This window comes from Macrobrachium rosenbergii, chromosome 39 (assembly GCF_040412425.1).
Source record: "Macrobrachium rosenbergii isolate ZJJX-2024 chromosome 39, ASM4041242v1, whole genome shotgun sequence".
In the NCBI taxonomy this organism is placed as follows: Eukaryota; Metazoa; Arthropoda; class Malacostraca; order Decapoda; family Palaemonidae; genus Macrobrachium; species Macrobrachium rosenbergii.
Genome location: NC_089779.1, coordinates 17,535,930 through 17,555,057, shown reverse-complemented (window position 1 = coordinate 17,555,057; position 19,128 = coordinate 17,535,930). Strand labels below are relative to the sequence as shown.

Here is a 19,128-nt window from a genome sequence, read left to right as displayed (position 1 = left end):
GAAATAGACGGTTTGCGTTAGCCCTTCTCACACTAAGGGAAATGGAATCTTCCTACTGCAGATTACACAACACTTTCTTAAATACAATACATAAATTATCCTGGAAGGTGCTTTTGAGGAAAGCCCGTGAATAGGATCTGCGTCGCGGGTGCGCTAACAATGGAGACGTAACTGTACGCGCCCAAAGTTAACTACTGCTTGGTTAATTTTTAACTTAACTGCTAGAATAGCCCTTAGATTGCACTGGTGGAGGGATAAATGATGGTTTATCGGGATCGTTACTCGAATTCAAGGTACGTGGATGGCAAGGCAAGGGGATACAGGCAAGATTTGGGTAAGGGAAGATTTTCGTGGAGGAATAGGTTAAAGGATAAAAAGAGGGGGGAATTAAGGACGGTAGAACAAGGGATAGGGCTGGCTAAATGACTACTGCAATGTACGAACCTGTTCAACTGTTATAGGCGCCCACAATCGAACTGGCTGTTCATCGATGGTCGTCATTCCCAGCGGGGATGGAAGAATCGCGGAGCTACCGCTCTAGATAAAGTCAGGGAGTTCTCTGTTCTCCTTTTGAACAGCAGATCGCCTTCGCGTTGGGGGGGGGACGGGGGGCCCCAGCTGTACCTGCAAGCAGCCAAGAAAGCTAGCAAGGAGGGTATGGGAAAAGCACACTTATTTGAATATGCCTATAGATGCAAACTTACCTGTCCCACAAGCCCCAATTGCCTTTCTGCCCTTCCTAATCCCTACAGGCCCCCATCGTACAATTCTAAGGGGGTTTAAGGGGGCACCCCTTGTTTATCTGGCGTGGGTATTTCTGTCGGCTTGGAAGGCGCGCTTCTCGGTCCCTATGAGTAAAACAACGGAGTTCCGCCATATTGGCGCCAGCTATACGCTAACGTGAAATAAAGTTCGATGAATAAGTTAGCTAGATAGGCTGAATCGGAGGGAGGAATGTATATCCTTAACAATATATATATATATATATATATATATATATATATATATATATATATATATATATATATATATATATATATATATATATATATAGGTGTGTGTGTGTATAAGGAATAGATCAATGAAAATTATAAGGCCAAGCAAAGCATATGATACTGTTTGAAAAAAACATAGCTAACTGTAAAATTCAGGAATGTAAATACTTTTACTAAGGTAAACTGAAGCACATTATATATATTTTGCACTTCGCCACTTTTGATAGCCAAAAACGCTGCACCATCGTAATCATAAACGAGAAATTATTTCTAATAAATGAGAAAACAAGGAGAACAGTTTAATAAAAGCACAGCTGTTCAGAGTTGCCATTTATGTCGAATCCATTACGGTAATTCGTAGAACTTGCGTCCTCATCACTTGCGAGAGAGAGAGAGAGAGAGAGAGAGAGAGAGAGAGAGAGAGAGGTTCTCATGTCTGAGAAAGAAGATGCAAAGTATATGAATATATATTTCGAAATGAGAGAGAGAGAGAGAGAGAGAGAGAGAGAGAGAGAGAGAGAGAGAGAGAGAGAGAGAGAGAGAGAATGCACCTTACAAATGCGGACCAATGATCAATTCACTGTAACTACCGAACCAACAACAAAAGGAAACTACAGTGCAATGACCCATCTACAAATCAAGATTCTACAAACAAATGAAATATGAGAAATAAACCACTGCAAAAAAATTGCTACCAATTTACTACAAAGAAATCAGAACTCTGCCTACACGGGATCTTGGCAGAAGAGCGAGAAGCTATTTACAATTCCTTCGGCTTAGGCCACTCGTTCACACACGCTGTCTCCTCGGGGAATAGGCTCGTCCACAGGCAACATTCCTGACAGGTCATCTCGTACCTGGGAAATCAGAAAATGGTTGCCTGTACTTCACTGCATCACACTTCAGGATTTCTCCCTGTGTTTTAATCATTTACTCCCATTTCTGTTTTATTTATTAATTTGTTAATTTATTTTTTTCTTTTTTAATAAGTGAGGTCTCTTCTTTCTCTCTGTGTGTTTCCCATTACTGTACCTTCTGTTACGCTTTTCTAATGAACGCCTTATTCTCTGGAAGCTTGAATTTCAAATCAGTGGGCCCTCTGGACTTGTTCACTATGGATAGGGTTCACCTTCTGAATAATAATAATAATAATAATAATAATAATAATAATAATAATAATAATAATTTGCCTAAAACAGACTGGGGGAAAAAAAGAAGAGATTTTCATTTTTCAGGGCACTGCCACTCGAAGCGGATGCAGAGTAGGAAGACAGGGTTATGCGTGAGAAATAAGTCTTGAAAATGGGCCAAAAACCTAACTTTTCCTAGAATGCTGTATCCTGACCCGACCTGACCTTGCCTTGATAACCTGACCTAGGGCACCGTGCCCTTACCTGGCGAGAGAGAGAGAGAGAGAGAGAGAGAGAGAGAGAGAGAGAGATCCTCCCCTCCACCTCCCCAGGTAACCTAACCTTCAATAGTGTCTTGCCCTCACCTAACCAGAAATTACATTCCTAACCTGACTTAGGGCTCCGCGCTCTGACCTGGCGGGAGGGGGAGTTCCCCTCTCGACCATCTGATACGGCAAAGTCCAAGGGAAGGAAAACCTAAAGCCCTTTTCTTGCCCAGATCCGAAGGACACGAGAGTAAGCCTAGACTCGCATAGGGATTGCCAGAAGGATTTGCCCACTTTTGAGAAACTAATAACTGCATCAATGTAGAGTTAAGGAAGTCGGACAACTACCCAAGGGGCCCAATGGAAACAATATATTATTATTATTATTATTATTTCAGTAGATGAAACCTATTCACATGGAACAAGCACACCAAAGGGGGCAATGACTTGAAACTCAAGCTTCCAAAGAAAGTTGGTTTCAACCTCCCACCACAGCAGACCCCACACTGCAGCAGTAACTGATCGTGATACAGAGCCAGTGATTTTTCATCTCTCTGGGGGAGAGGCGAACCCGCCACGACGCTAACCATTTACAGTGTGCCACGCAAGGCACGCTGTAAGTGCCACCTCCCCTACAGGAATAATAATAATTTTCAAGCAAATGGAACAAGAGTAAAATACCAAAGCATACCTTCTCTATTTCCTTGAATGCCCGAATTAAATTTAGCCCCGCCAACTTCTTCAGGGACTCGTCGTTCCACCGTTCCTCGTCCAACAGGAGCTCGGCGAAGAGGTCAGGGTACTTACTCACGTCCTCCAGGCCAATGGGTAAACTGGGAACACAGAAGAATGAAGAACACATTAGCACATTCAGTTTCTACTTCGGCGAAGAATTACTTTCTACTCGTAAAAGAGGCTTATCTTTTGTAAATACATATAATTAATATTCTGCCAGTAAAGTAAAAATAAATATTCCTTTTAAGAGGTAATAGTGTAACTGCATAAATTCTTCTTGTAGAGAGGAATTAAGACTAATTAATATTCTGCCAGTAAAGTAAAAATAAATATTCCTTTTGGGAGGTAATAGTGTAACTGCATAAATTCTTCTTGTTGAGAGGAATTAAGACGTCTCCTTAATATTCCTTAATAGTTGTGTTTTGTAGATACATGAAATATGTGATATATTCAGCAGAACCTTCTTCACTTACTGACGAAGATAGAAATACAATCTTACTTCACCAACAATAGACTCCCCATGAGGAGGGTAGCGCCGTCAGTGCACCTCGTGCGGTGCACTGTAGGCATTACTTAAGGTTCTTTGCAGCGTGCCTTCTTTAGGCCTAGCTGCAACCCCTTTCGTTCCTTTTACTGCAACTCCTTTCATACAGAGGTACAGTAAAAGGAATGACAGGGGCTGCAGCTAGGGGACTCAGGAAGGGACATTCCAAAGAACCTCAAGTAATGCCTACAGTGCGCCGCGCGTGAGGTGAACTGACGGCACTAACCCCCTAGGGAGAAAAGAAAATAATAAAAATTCAAGTGGGATTGGACTAACCCCCATACGGAGAAAGTAAAATTATCGCTCTGTTCTAAAACTGGAATGAGAGGGGTTAGACTAAACCTCTTCACTTATGAAATTAAGCACTGGCCTGGATTCACTGTAAATGGTCTTTCATCTTTTAAATACTGTTTTGAAGATGTCCGTGGCCATAGGGGATCCAGGGGGTATGGGGGACCTGGGCACGTGCTCCCCCCCAATGAAAAATAATGACAAAATAACAATATTGAAGATTTAGATAAAAACAAAAATGAGACATAAAAATGGGAAAAAATCTATTATAGAAATAATAAAATTTTGAAATAAAAATAATAATAACAATTATATATATATATATATATATATATATATATATATATATATATATATATTATATATATATATATATATATATATATATATATATATATATATATATATATATATATATATATATGAGTGTGTGTGTATGTATATATATATATATATATATATATATATATATATATATATATATATATATATATATATATATATATATATATGAGTGTGTGTGTATGTATATATATATATATATATATATATATATATATATATATATATATATATATATATATATATATATATATCACATACACAATTGTTCATTTGACCATAAAGTTAATTTATATATATATATATATATATATATATATATATATATATATATATATATATATATATGTATGTATGTATGTATGTATAATATGAAAATTTGTGCCCCCCCAAGAAATTTTTCTGGATCTCCTAGTGTCCGTGGCATGGCCCCCCTCTGAACTGCCCATGGCCTACAGGTTGAAAACCACTGGGTTAGACTCAGTCTCCCCCAAGAGGGAAAGAGTTGCGTCAATGACAAGACCTTCTACAGCAAGTACACCATGACTTCTAACTGGTGATTATTCGACAGTATGATGACAATGAAACACTGTACAAGAGAAGAGGAGGTTGCTTCACCCACGTACAAGGACACGCCGTTAAAATCACTTCCGATGCCCACGTAGTCTTCGCCAATAAGGTCCCGGATGTAGTTGATGTGTTCTGCGGGGAAACATAGGTCGAGTTAGTTTCAGTAACTTATACAACAGAATGCGAATGAAATGTACACATATCATTTGCACATGTCATAGTTACAGATTGGTAGAGTTTGGTGTAACATCCTTTATTTTAGAAAATACTGTAGTCAGTGTTTACAACATGAAATCAATACATGACATTAAAATATAAGATTAGTCACCATCGCCATTGTAACGTAACTTGATGATCTGTTTGACAAGTCAACATTAACATGGAAGCTTAAGAACACATTCAGTTAAGAAATAACTGTGGGAAAAGTACTCAGGGAGCGTATACCTCCGCCAGTGTTAAACCCCTATGTGTACACATTCTTGCTGACACCTTCCTTAGGCCCCTAGCTGCAACCCCTTTCATTCCTTTTACTGTACCTCCTTTCATATTCTCTTTCTTCCATCTTACTTTCCTTAACCCTATCCTGACAACTGATTCATAGTGCAACTGCGAGGTTTTCCTCTTGTTACACCTTTCAAACCTTTTACTGTCAATTTCCCTTTCAGCGCTGAATGACCTCATGGGTCCCAGTGCTTGGCCTATGGCCTAAGTTCTATATTCAACTCAAACAACATGCCACAAGTTCCGAGGAGACATGATCTCCTCTCTGGCTTTCAGTATGTAAGTGATTATTACAAGTGGGTTACAAAGCAGAGCAATTCAACCCCAAAAGTTTGTTTAAAAGGCGGTTTTACAGGGGTGATATCTGTCATCTGGGATTTTCTGTGGTCCGGCAGTGGCCGGGTTGCAATTTCCCCGAGATGCAACCAAGTATGGCGACCTTTCCCTGAAAAAGCGGGACGCCATATCTTAAAAACTAACCATAGACTTTTCTTGAAAACAATCTCATTACGTTTCCCACACCCAAATTATATTAAGAGCACTGATTTAATCTCACCTAACCTAACCAACCTAACCTAACCTAGGGGCATGGCAAAAAAAACGATGCTGGCGCAATACTAGCATACATCTCGGGATTTTGCGGCCAGGTCCAAGTGCCAGTTGTGAGAAGCTGGACTGTACCCCCACCGAATAATTCCGAAAGTCCATGATTTCCACGCGACTACAAGATGTTGAGACTCATTCAACACATATTCTTACTCATAATGGATAAAGACAAATATTTATTCACGACTTTGAAGGAACATTAACCGGATGCTATCTTTTTTGGCGAACTTACCTACAACATTGCTTATGGTAGTGTTGTAGGGGTCATCTGACAAGAACACAGGAAAGAAGTTCACCATGATAACTCCTCCATTTTCACGCTGAGGGACAAATCATTAAGAAAACTTGATTTCTACCATTAAGTAATATTGGCAATTCATTCAGATACTTGATTTTTAATGGAAGTAATGTTGGCAAATAAAAAATCAAGTTATGTTAGCAAATCATTCAGGCTTGATTTTTAAATGGAAGTAATGTTGACAAACCATTATGAAAATTTGATTTCTAATGGAAGTAATATTGGCAAATCATTCAGATACCTTAATTTTTAAATTATTATGGAAGTAATGTTGGCAAATCATTCGGAAACCTTTGATTTCTAATGGAAGTAATATTGGTAAATCATTCAGGAACAAACATTCAGGAACCTTTGATTTCTAATGGAAATAATATTGACAAATCATTCAGAAACCTTTACTTTTAATGGAAGTAATGTTGGCAAATCATTAAGATAAACTTTATTTTTAATGGAAGTAATAATGACAAATCGTTAAGTAACCTTGACTTCTAAATGGAATTGTTGTAATATTTTCATTTAATTAATTTCATGACATCTATTGATAATGATAATTGTAACAATGACGTCGTTGCAAGTACAATGATCTAACATAGTACTAGGAAATATAATTAGAATCAATAAGTTAAAATGCAAAAAAGCCAAACAACAAACTTTTGAGCTAACCACACAACAAATTAATACATAAAATAAAAAATGAAAAAAAAAATCAATCATTAAATTTTAAAAAATTCTTCAAAATCACTGATGAAAATAAAATTCAAATAAAACAATAAACAAACAAAATAATTAAGAATCACTGAGAAAAAAAATAATTCATAATCATTAAAATAAAAAAAAAAATTCAGAATCATTGAAAAAAAATCAGAATCACCGAGAAAAAAAAAAAAAAATAATTCAGTCCCTGTGGAAAAAAAAAATTTCAGAATCACTGAGAAAAATAAAAAAAAAATAATTCAGTCACTGAGGAAAAATAAACAAAAAAATAATTCAGAATCATTGAGAAAAATGAACAAAAAAATAATTCAGTCACTGAGAAAAATTAAACAAAAAAATAATTCAGCCACTGAGAAAAAAAAAAAAAATTCAGAATCAGAGAAAAAATTCAGTCACTGAGGAAAAAAAAAAAAGCCAGAGTCGCTGAAAAAATAAACAAAAAAATAATTCAGAATTACTGAGAGCAAAAAAATCAGAATCACTGAAAAAAAAAAAAATCAAAATAATCCAAAATCATGAAGCAGAAATCGAAACCAACCAGCGTCAAAAGGACATCATCTGGGACATTCCTGCGGACAGCACAGACGGCCCGGGCATTGCTGTGGGAGAAGATGACGGGGGCAACGCTGACTGCCAGGGCATCCCGCATGGTTTGGGCGGAGGCGTGGGCCAAGTCCACGAACATCCCCAAACGGTTCATCTCTTGGATGACACTCTGTCAAGAGGCAACGTAAAAGTAAATGACAGCAGACTGACAGGCGAATATCATCAACTAGTTCCACAAATAATAATGATAAGTTTCTGACTCACATCAGGATCCAACCCAGGTCTTTCAATTGAAAGACGAGGCCGCTGCCAACCAAGCCACACATATTTACTTAGAAAGGATAATTCAAATGAATGCTGTCCAATGGGTCATTGCTGAGTCGGGAAGTTGGGGAAAACGCGCAGGTATGCAGGGCAGTTATCCTGCCCAGGTAAAGCTTTAGGTACAGCGGTACTCAGGTTCCAGCTTCTTTTATGACTTGCGTAGCATGGCTGGCAGCGGTCTCGTCTTTCAATTGAAAGACCCGGGTTCGATCCTGATGCGAGTCAGAAATTTATTTCTGTTCCACACGTGATTGTGTGCTGATTATTTCTATAATAATAATAATAATAATAATAATAATAATAATAATAATAATAATAACAATAATCATTTGGTCATTAGAAGTTCTCACCTCGCCCCATGGGCTCAGCCCGCCAAATTCAGGTGTGTCCTCCATACCAGCATTGTCGCCCCTTGAATACAAGATTGAAATGGTTATTTGCGTTTTATTTAGCGAAGACATTCTGGAACCTGTATACGTGCATACAGACATACATACATACACATACACACACACACACACACACATATATATATATATATATATATATATATATATATATATATATATATATATATATATATATATATAATCAAAAAGCTACAAACGTCCTTTAATATCAATTCGCTCTACCTCGAAATAATATATTTTCATATATGTTGACCGAAGAAATTTTTAGTTGATAATAAGTACGCCGTCCCGAGCCCACGGGACGGCGTACTTATTATCAACTAAAAAATTCCCCTTCGGTAACATATATGAAAATATATTATTTCCGAGGTAGAGCGAATTGGATATTAAAGGACGTTTGTAGCTTTCTGATTGTATATGAATCACGGTGATGCGATAAAAAGTCATATGTATATATATGATTACAATCACTTTGATACATGATTTATATATCTAACAATCAAAAGGATTTACAGTCCTCCCTTTTTCACTTTTCCTGTGGTTGTTTTATATATACACAAACGTATATTATATATATATATATATATATATATATATATATATATATATATATATATATATATATATATATATATATATATATATATATATATATATATATAGCGTGTGTGTCTTTGATGAAAATCGGAAGGCGCCATATCTTTCCACAGGCAAAAATACTTCGTGCAATACATTATAACGTGCAATACATTATAATGGATATAATATAATCCTATTCTTTTTTTATATCCACATGCAACTGCTTCCTCAACACCCTGACTGCAGAAGGGGGGCGACTGCCTTCGAGATCAATACCTGATAAGCCTCATTATTAAGGCTGACGATGAATTCGACTCTTGACAGGGGACGTCAAGAAAAAAAAAAAAAAAACTCACGTAACACATTCCTGACGATACCTGACAAGTTTTTATATGTTATAGAGCAATGGTTCTCAACCTTTTCATTACCACGCCCCCTCTATGAGTAAAATTCCCTCCCAGATTTAAAGGAAAACACAAAATAGAGAAAGAGAAGGGATTTCGTGGGATAGGGAGGGAGGCAAATAATTACAAAACATGGCAAGCCCAACTTGTCTAACTAGAGTAGTAGACTATAGGAACTAACGTTATATGTCGCTACGTTTGCATTTTTTCATAAACATCTGAATACTAGCGCCTCAATCTTATTAAGAGAATAACGAATGTAATTAGAGAACTTTTAATTCTTCCCTAGTGCTCGCGCCTCCCCTGGAAATTGGTTCTTAGCCACGTAAAATAAGTCTGATCCTTCGGGCCAGCCCTAGAAGATCTGTTAATCAGCTCCTCAGTGGTCTGGTTAAACTAAGGTATACTTTGGAAATTGCTGACGCCCCCCCGGTTGAGAACCACTGTCACAGAGCAATGGTTCTCAACCTTTTTTGGCCTATGCACCCTTTCACCACATGTCAGAATTTCATTCCCCTCCCCTTTCCAAAACTGTCTGTCCCAAAAGGTGTTTTCCAAATAATATGCAACAGAACACTAACACAAACACACAGGCTAGCGGAGTGAAAGCCCAGAGTGACCTCTCAGTAGTGCGGACAGATGCCCACTGCGTTTTGTGTGGTCCTAGAGCCAGTTTGAGCCTGCCAACCCGTGGTCACAATTCCCCCCCCATAAAATTCCTCTCTATGAATTTCACACTGTTATATTATAACTTATCAAAAACTGAGACGCTTGTGCTGGAAAACAAAAACTTGAAGAAAAAATGGGATACGCAAGTTCGTCAGCGGTATTTCATCGACATCCTTACCAAGGCGTATTGCACGAGTGGGTGATCGTCATGTACCGCACTCCGGCGTTGTAGAAAGTCCTCAGTACGCCGAGAGACGCATCCATGCTATGACCTCCCTCGACCCCGATCAAGGAGGCTATTTTCCCGTCAGCATGGGCGGCCAGGATGCCTGTGGAAGGATCGGAAAGTCCTATAGACGGCCCTTATAGATGTAAGGTTTGAAGGATTACTCTTGAAAGGAAGTTTTAGGAGCTTCGTAAAGCACCCTCTGAAAACCTATGTGAATTGAAATGAATACAGAATTTAGGCCAAAGACCAAGCACTGGGACCTATGAGGTCATTCAGCGCTGAAACGGAAACTGACAATAAAAGGTTCGAAAGGTGTAACAGGAGGAAAACCTCTCAGTTGCACTAAACAGCAAGTGTTAGAAGAGGGTGGATAGCCAGATGGAAGAGAGAGAATAAGAAAGGAGGTACAGTAAAAGGAATGAAAGGGGTTGCAGCTAGGGGCCGAAGGCACGCTGCAAAGAACCTTGCATTTTAATAAATATTTATCTATTAATATATTAATTTATTTTTTTTCTTTTTAATAAGGGAGATCACTTCTTTCTGTATTTCTTTGGAAGCTTGAATTTCAGGTCAGTGGCCCCTGTGGTCAGCTTGTTCCATATGAAGAGGATTCACCTTCTGAATAATAATAATAATAATAATAATAATAATAATAATAATAATAATAATAATAATAATAATAATAATAACCTTTGGAACCATGAATGTCAAGTCAATGGCCCCTGTGGTGGGCTTGTTCCATATGAATAGGGTTCATATTCTGAGTAATAATAATAATAATAATAATAATAATAATAATAATAATAATAATAATAATAATATTAATCTTTGGAAGCTTGAATTTCATGTCAATGGCCCATGTGGTCAGCTTGTTCCATAATAATAATAATAATAATAATAATAATAATAATAATAATAATAATAATAATAATAATAATAACCTTTGGAAGCTTGAATTTCAAGGCATTGGCCCCTGTGGTGGGCTTGTTCCGTATGAATACGGTTCACCTTCTGAATAATAATAATAATAATAATAATAATAATAATAATAATAATAATAATAATAATAACTTTGGAAGCTTGAATTTCAGTTAATGTCCCCTGTGGTCGGCTTGTTCCGTATGAATACGATTTATCTTCTGAATAATAATAATAATAATAATAATAATAATAATAATAATAATAATAATAATAATAATAATAATAATACTTGAAAGCAAGACCGTTCACAATTCAAAGGCGAAATCTTCAATCAGTAAAAATGTCATCAACATCTAGTTTTCTAACTCGCCATCGAGCACATGACCATAGAGCTGTTGCAACGCTAGCTGTGGCATTAAATCAGTCAATTAGTTCACTCACCATCGGCTGAATCTACGAACTGGAGATCGCCTGGGTATTTTTCCACCAATCTGTGGATGACGTCGATTTGTTCCAGGGTCTGTGTGGCTGCGTTTTTGTACTGGGACGAACATGGGACGAAGGCTGACCAAAACTGGATAATAATAATAATAATAATAATAATAATAATAATAATAATAATAATAATAATAATAATAATAATAATAATAATAATACAAGATTAAGTGAACTTTAAAACTTAATAATAATAATAATAATAATAATAATAATAATAATAATAATAATACAAAATGAAGTGAACTTTAAAACTTTATAATAATAATAATACAAGATAAAATTACCTTTAAAACTTAATAATAATAATAATAATAATAATAATAATAATAATAATAATAATAATAATACAAGATTAAGTAAACTTTAAAACTTAATAATAATAATAATACAAGATTAAGTAAACTTTAAAACAATAATAATAACAATAATAATAATAATAATAATAATAATATAATATAATAATAATAATAATAATAATAATAATAATAATAATAATAATAATAATAATTACATCCATCACAATCGCATCACTACGTTATTGTTTATTCCACACTGAAAACAAATAAACACAAAAAAATTACAAAAACGAGAACATCAGCATAAGTTACATAACTGGCCTAAATTAATGAATATTGTATATAAAACGAAAGAACAAGCTAATGAGAGTTGAGGAGCTTATGTACTGTTTCTGGCTTCCGTGAATGCACACATACACACACACACACACACAAATATGTAAAGCGAATCAAAGGCAAACAAAACTTAGCAAGCATCGCTAGGTTCCTTCTCGGTACTACACACATACAGAGAGAGAGAGAGAGAGAGAGAGAGAGAGAGAGAGAGAGAGAGAGAGAGAGAGAGAGAGGGCTCATCCTCCAACTGACCTGGCCTCCCAGCAACCCGGCCCGGAGCCTGGGCAGATCTGTAGCGAACGCCATTCTGGACGCCCAGGGCTCAATCTCCGTCAGGTTTTGGTCGAAGGGGAACTCTTCCAACCTGTTGCTGACAACGGCCCGGATGTCCATGGCGACATCGTTGTGGCTGGGAAGGAAACATCAAATTTAAAAAGACTGATCGGAAGTTCAAGCGAGGATTCGGTGCACTGCTACCCTGTTACTCTTCTCTCCGCATTTTAAGACGTTTTTATCTATTTATTCATATATTCACATATTCTTTTTCTTTTTCAATAAGTGGTATCATTTCCTCATGTATTTTCCGTTGCCTCCTCTTACGTCTTCCTAATGAACACCATATTGTTTGGAAGCTTGAACTTCAAGTCAATGGTTCCTGTAGGCTTGTTCCATAAGAATAGGGTTCATCTTTGGAATAATAATAATAATAATAATAATAATAATAATAATAATAATAATAATAATAATAATAATAATAATAATATTCTTTGGACGCTTGAATTTCAAGTCAATGGTCCCTGTAGGCTTGTTCCATATGAATAGGGTTCATCTTCTGAATAATAATAATAATAATAATAATAATAATAATAATAATAATAATAATAATATTTAAATTCATTATTAAAGATTTATGTCAAAAACGAAAAAAACTAAATACTCCACATGTATAAGTGGTTCCTTGGCATTTATAACGTATCAAAGATGAAAATTACAATAGATAGATAGACAGATAGAATACATAATAAGGCCGAAGGCCAAGCGCTGGGAACTATGAGGTAATCCTGCTCTAAAAGGAAAGCTGAGAGCAAGAAGTTTAACAGGTGTAACAGGAGGGAACCGTCGTAGTTGCACTATGAAACAATTGTTAGGAGAGGGTGGAAAGTAACATGGAAGAAAGAGAATATGAATGGAGGTACAGTAAAAAGAAATAAGGTAAGGAACCTCAAGTAATGCCTACAAGGAAATTACAATAAAAATATTAAATAATGAGAGCTTTTTTAATCTTTAGTCACCCAAACGATCAACTATCAACCCTTGCTCAATATAACAACAACTGTCAGCCTTCAGTCACCACACCAAACACCCGTCAACTTTGCTCAACATAACACTCAACTGTCAATCACCCATCACCCAAACAAACACCTGTCAATCTTTAGTCAACCCTTCGAACAAATGTCAAATATCAGCATTCCACGAACCGAATGTTAATGGTCCGTCACCCAGTTCACAAACTTTCAATCTTAGGCCACCCAGTCCACCACCTTCCAATCTTAGGTCACCCAGTCCACCACCTTCCAATCTTAGGTCACCCAGTCCACCACCTTCCAATCTTAGGTCACCCAGTCCACCACCTTCCAATCTTAGGTCACCCAGTCCTCCACCACCTTTCAATCTTAGGTCACCCAGTCCTCCACCACCTTTCAATCTTAGGTCACCCAGTCCACCACCTTCCAATCTTTGGTCACCCAGTCCACCACCTTCCAATCTTAGGTCACCCAGTCCTCCACCACCTTTCAATCTTAGGTCACCCAGTCCTCCACCACCTTTCAATCTTAGGTCACCCAGTCCACCACCTTCCAATCTTTGGTCACCCAGTCCACCACCTTCCAATCTTTGGTCACCCAGTCCACCACCTTCCAATCTTAGGTCACCCAGTCCACCACCTTCCAATCTTTGGTCACCCAGTCCACCACCTTCCAATCTTTGGTCACCCAGTCCACCACCTTCCAATCTTTGGTCACCCAGTCCACCACCTTCCAATCTTAGGTCACCCAGTCCACCGCCTTCCAGTCTTTGGTCACCCAGTCCACCACCTTCCAATCTTTGGTCACCCAGTCCACACCTTCCAATCTTAGGTCACCCAGTCCACCACCTTCCAATCTTTGGTCACCCAGTCCACCACCTTCCAATCTTAGGTCACCCAATCCACCACCTTCCAATCTTAGGTCACCCAGTCCTCCACCTTCCAATCTTAGGTCACCCAGTCCTCCACCACCTTTCAATCTTAGGTCACCCAGTCCTCCACCACCTTTCAATCTTAGGTCACCCAGTCCACCACCTTCCAATCTTTGGTCACCCAGTCCTCCACCTTCCAATCTTAGGTCACCTAGTCCACCACCTTCCAATCTTTGGTCACCCAGTCCACCACCTTCCAATCTTTGGTCACCCAGTCCACCACCTTCCAATCTTAGGTCACCCAGTCCACCACCTTCCAATCTTTGGTCACCCAGTCCACCACCTTCCAATCTTTGGTCACCCAGTCCACCACCTTCCAATCTTTGGTCACCCAGTCCACCACCTTCCAATCTTTGGTCACCCAGTCCACCACCTTCCAATCTTAGGTCACCCAGTCTACCACCTTCCAATCTTTGGTCACCCAGTCCTCCACCTTCCAATCTTAGGTCACCCAGTCCACCACCTTCCAATCTTAGGTCACCCAGTCCACCACCTTCCAATCTTAGGTCACCCAGTCCACCACCTTTCAATCTTAGGTCACCTAGTCCACCACCTTCCAATCTTTGGTCACCCATTCCACCACCTTCCAATCTTAGGTCACCCAGTCCTCCACCTTCCAATCTTAGGTCACCCAGTCCTCCACCTTCCAATCTTAGGTCACCCAGTCCACCACCTTCCAATCTTTGGTCACCCAGTCCACCACCTTCCAATCTTAGGTCACCCAGTCCACCACCTTCCAATCTTTGGTCACCCAGTCCTCCACCTTCCAATCTTTGGTCACCAAGTCCACCATCTTCCAATCTTAGGTCACCCAGTCCACCACCTTCCAATCTTTGGTCACCCAGTCCACCACCTTCCAATCTTTGGTCACCCAGTCCTCCACCTTCCAATCTTTGGTCACCCAGTCCTCCACCTTCCAATCTTAGGTCACCCAGTCCACCACCTTGCAATCTTTGGTCACCCAGTCCACCACCTTTCAATCTTAGGTCACCCAGTACACCACCTTCCAATCTTAGGTCACCCAGTCCACCACCTTCCAATCTTAGGCCACCCAGTCCACCACCTTTTAATCTTAGGTCACCCAGTCTACCAACTTCCAATCTTAGGTCACCCAGTCCACCACCTTCCAATCTTAGGTCACCCAGTCCACCACCTTTCAATCTTAGGTCACCCAGTCCACCACCTTTCAATCTTAGGTCACCCAGTCCACCACCTTTCAATCTTAGGTCACCCAGTCCTCCACCTTCCAATCTTAGGTTACCCAGTCCACCACCTTTCAATCTTAGGGTCACCCAGTCCTCCACCACCTTTCAATCTTAGGTCACCCAGTCCTCCACCTTTCAATCTTAGGTCACCCAGTCCACCACCACCTTTCAATCTTAGGTCACCCAGTCCACCACCTTTCAATCTTAGGTCACCCAGTCCACCACCTTCCAATCTTAGGTCACCCAGTCCACCACCTTCCAATCTTAGGTCACCCAGTCCACCACCTTTCAATCTTAGGTCACCCAGTCCTCCACCACCTTTCAACCTTAGGTCACCCAGTCCTCCACCACCTTTCAATCTTAGGTCACCCAGTCCTCCACCTTCCAATCTTAGGTCACCCAGTCCTCCACCACCTTTCAATCTTAGGTCACCCAGTCTACCACCTTTCAATCTCAGGTCACCCAGTCCACCACCTTCCAATCTTAGGTCACCCAGTCCTCCACCACCTTTCAATCTAAGGTCACCCAGTCCTCCACCACCTTTCAATCTTAGGTCAACCAGTCCACCACCTTTCAATCTTAGGTCACCCAGCCCTCCACCTTCCAATCTTAGGTCACCCAGTCCTCCACCTTTCAATCTTAGGTCACCCAGTCCACCACCACCTTTCAACCTTAGGTCACCCAGTCCTCCACCACTTTTCAATCTTAGGTCACCCAGTCCACCACCTTCCAATCTTAGGTCACCCAGTCCTCCACCACCTTTCAATCTTAGGTCACCCAGTCCACCACCTTTCAATCTTAGGTCACCCAGTCCACCACCTTCCAATCTTAGGTCACCCAGTCCACCACCACCTTTCAATCTTAGGTCACCCAGTCCTCCACCTTTTAATCTTAGGTCACCCAGTCCACCACCTTCCAATCTTAGGTCACCCAGTCCTCCACCACCTTTCAATCTTAGGTCACCCAGTCCTCCACCACCTTTCAATCTTAGGTCACCCAGTCCACCACCTTTCAATCTTAGGTCACCCAGTCCACCACCTTCCAATCTTGGGTCACCCAGTCCACCACCTTCCAATCTTAGGTCACCCAGTCCACCACCTTCCAATCTTAGGTCACCCAGTCCTCCACCTTCCAATCTTAGGCCACCCAGTCAACCACTTCCAATCTTAGGTCACCCAGTCCTCCACCACCTTTCAATCTTAGGTCACTCAGTCCTCCACCACCTTTCAATCTTAGGTCACCCAGTCCTCCACCACCTTTCAATCTTAGGTCACCCAGTCCACCACCTTTCAATCTTAGGTCACCCAGTCCACCACCTTTCAATCTTAGGTCACCCAGTCCACCACCTTCCAATCTTAGGTCACCCAGTCAACCACTTCCAATCTTAGGTCACCCAGTCCACCACCTTTCAACCTCAGGTCACCCTAACCAATCAAATACCAGTCAGAAAAGTCTCACCCATCGATCAGAGGAGATTCTCTGAGTATCCGCTTGGCGTGTTCCAGTCGCTCTTCGTAGGGGCGTTGTGCCCAGTGCAATGAACCAGCGGCGCTCAGACGGGTACTAATGCCCATCAGCAGGACCAGGGGGAAGACCGTCGTCATTTGCAGCTGCATCTTAGTAGGTTCTGGCGTCTCCAGGTCTTTGGTACGGAAAAGAGAAATAGGAAGGACCGTTAGGCAAAGAGAGAGAGAGAGAGAGAGAGAGAGAGAGAGAGAGAGAGAGAGAGAGAGAGAGAGAGAGAGAGAGAGAGATGAGAGTATCGTCTTGTACATTCCCAAAATAGGAAAGATCCTTAAGAAGAGAGAGAGAGAGAGAGAGAGAGAGAGAGAGAGAGAGAGAGAGAGAGAGAGAGAGAGAGAGAGAGAGAGAGATGAGAAGTACCGTCTTCTATATTCTCAAAATAGGAAAGATCCTTAAGCGAAGAGAGAGAGAGAGAGATGAGAAGTATCGTCTTGTATACTCCCAAAATAGGAAAGATCCTTAAGCGAAGAGAGAGAGAGAGAGAGAGAGAGAGAGAGAGAGAGAGAGAGAGAGAGAGAGAGAGAGAGAGAGAGAGAGAGAGGAGAAGTATCGTCTTGTATATTCTCAAAATAGGAAAGATCCTTAAGCAAAGATTGATGAGAAATATCGTCTAGTAAATCCTAACAATAAGACAAGTCTGTTAAGCAAAGAGGGAGAGAGATGAGAAGTATCGTCTTTTACATTTCAAATGTATCTTCAAACACAGTCATTTTAGAAAGCTCTATGTCACATTGTATTAACTGTCATCTAAAATCTGCAATTATTTGAAACTGCACGAACACGAACATAAATCACTGTAATCTTAAAATGTATGAAATATAACTTTAGGCTGCAGTCTACAAAAGGCATAAATTTAGCCTTCAATTGGACTTAATTCTGAGACTAACTTGAATTACTGTAATCTGCAAATGCATTAAAGTTAATCCTTAAGTGACTTGAAAAGTCTCTCTCTCTCTCTCTCTCTCTCTCTCTCTCTCTCTCTCTCTCTCTCATATAATCAGTATTGCATAGCTGACAGCCTATCTAGAGAGCCACCGTTATACGAGTCAAGAAAATTTATTTAACTAAATTTAAGAAAAACAAAAGGTACCCAAACATATAATACTATTAGAAGTATCGATTAATTTTCCAACGAAAAAATGGTGCCACTATATTTCAACGCTTCTGTTTCGAGCAAAACGAAATACAAACACAAAATGTCGTGGCTTCAATCATAACAAAGATTAAAATGCACAAATGCATGCATGCAAGCAAACATATATATGTATACATACATATATAATTATATATATAATATATCTGTATGTCTGTGTGTAGTGTGTATGCATTTGTGTGTGTATATACATACACATGCATTAATACGTACAGTACTTACTCGAGTACATACATGTACAGCTTAATACATAATGCTTAAGTACCTCGGAGAATATCGACTATTAAAATCTATATTCGGAAGCAATGCTACCTACGACTAACAAACATTAATGCACATACACGTGCAACATATGCATGAGTGTGCATTTCTAGACGAATATGAAGGATTATGTCCTTAATTAATTAATAATAATAATATTAACAATAACAATAATAATTCATAAAAATCTCGTAATAGCATGAGTCACTAAAATATATAATTATATATAATATTTACACCTAAACCACTGTGGATTTCTTCACCAATAATAATAATAATAATAATAATAATAATAATAATAATAATAATAATAATAATAATAATAAGAAGAAGAAGAAGAAGAAGAAGAAGAAGAAGAAGAAGAAGAAGAAGAAGAAGGTAACTCCAGTGCAGAGAAACATTACTTACAACCGTCTACCAACGCGGGAAACCAGCGACTGCGCACAGCCGCGCTGCATTGTTTGAAAAAGCCAAGATGCATTGTCTCCCAACACCAGATGTACCGTTAAACCTTTAGCTTATCGGTCACCAGTTTCGGAACGATTT

General features: G+C 39.2%; 3 protein-coding genes across 3 annotated transcripts in view; all 3 read right to left on the bottom strand.

Moving 5' to 3' along the window:
• The window catches only part of LOC136825795 (cubilin-like), a 19,828-nt gene extending 17,976 nt beyond the window's left edge, over nt 1-1,852 (bottom strand). Inside the window, exon 1 of the mRNA XM_067082703.1 lies at nt 1,725-1,852. The gene's annotated coding sequence lies outside the window, so the exon portion shown is untranslated. The remainder of the gene's footprint in view (nt 1-1,724) is intronic.
• Nucleotides 1,680-19,128, bottom strand: LOC136825794 (dipeptidase 1-like). Its single transcript, XM_067082702.1, has 11 exons — nt 18,991-19,128; nt 17,103-17,286; nt 12,457-12,613; nt 11,516-11,648; nt 10,103-10,253; nt 8,213-8,273; nt 7,531-7,707; nt 6,213-6,300; nt 4,930-5,005; nt 3,083-3,224; nt 1,680-1,852 (listed from the first exon to the last, which is right to left on the bottom strand). Exons 1-11 carry the CDS (start codon nt 19,061-19,063, stop codon nt 1,772-1,774), a joined length of 1,323 nt encoding a protein of 440 aa, XP_066938803.1. The 5' UTR covers nt 19,064-19,128; the 3' UTR covers nt 1,680-1,771.
• LOC136825586 (uncharacterized PE-PGRS family protein PE_PGRS34-like) lies at nt 15,697-17,009 on the bottom strand (the record flags this gene model as incomplete). Its single annotated transcript, XM_067082170.1, has 2 exons — nt 15,697-16,772; nt 16,835-17,009. Coding segments are annotated over 2 exons (1,251 nt in total), but the record flags the coding sequence as incomplete, so codon positions are not given.

Bases quoted from the DNA above. Each gene is read 5' to 3' on its own strand.
- LOC136825794 (XM_067082702.1), bottom strand. From the start codon at position 19,063: ATGCATCTTGGCTTTTTCAAACAATGCAGCGCGGCTGTGCGCAGTCGC. The intron at 11,649-12,456 runs GTCAGTTGGAGG...ATTATTATCCAG, and splicing joins CCGGGTTGCTGGGAGGCCAG to TTTTGGTCAGCCTTCGTCCC. The intron at 1,853-3,082 runs GTATGCTTTGGT...CTGATTTCCCAG, and splicing joins CATTCAAGGAAATAGAGAAG to GTACGAGATGACCTGTCAGG.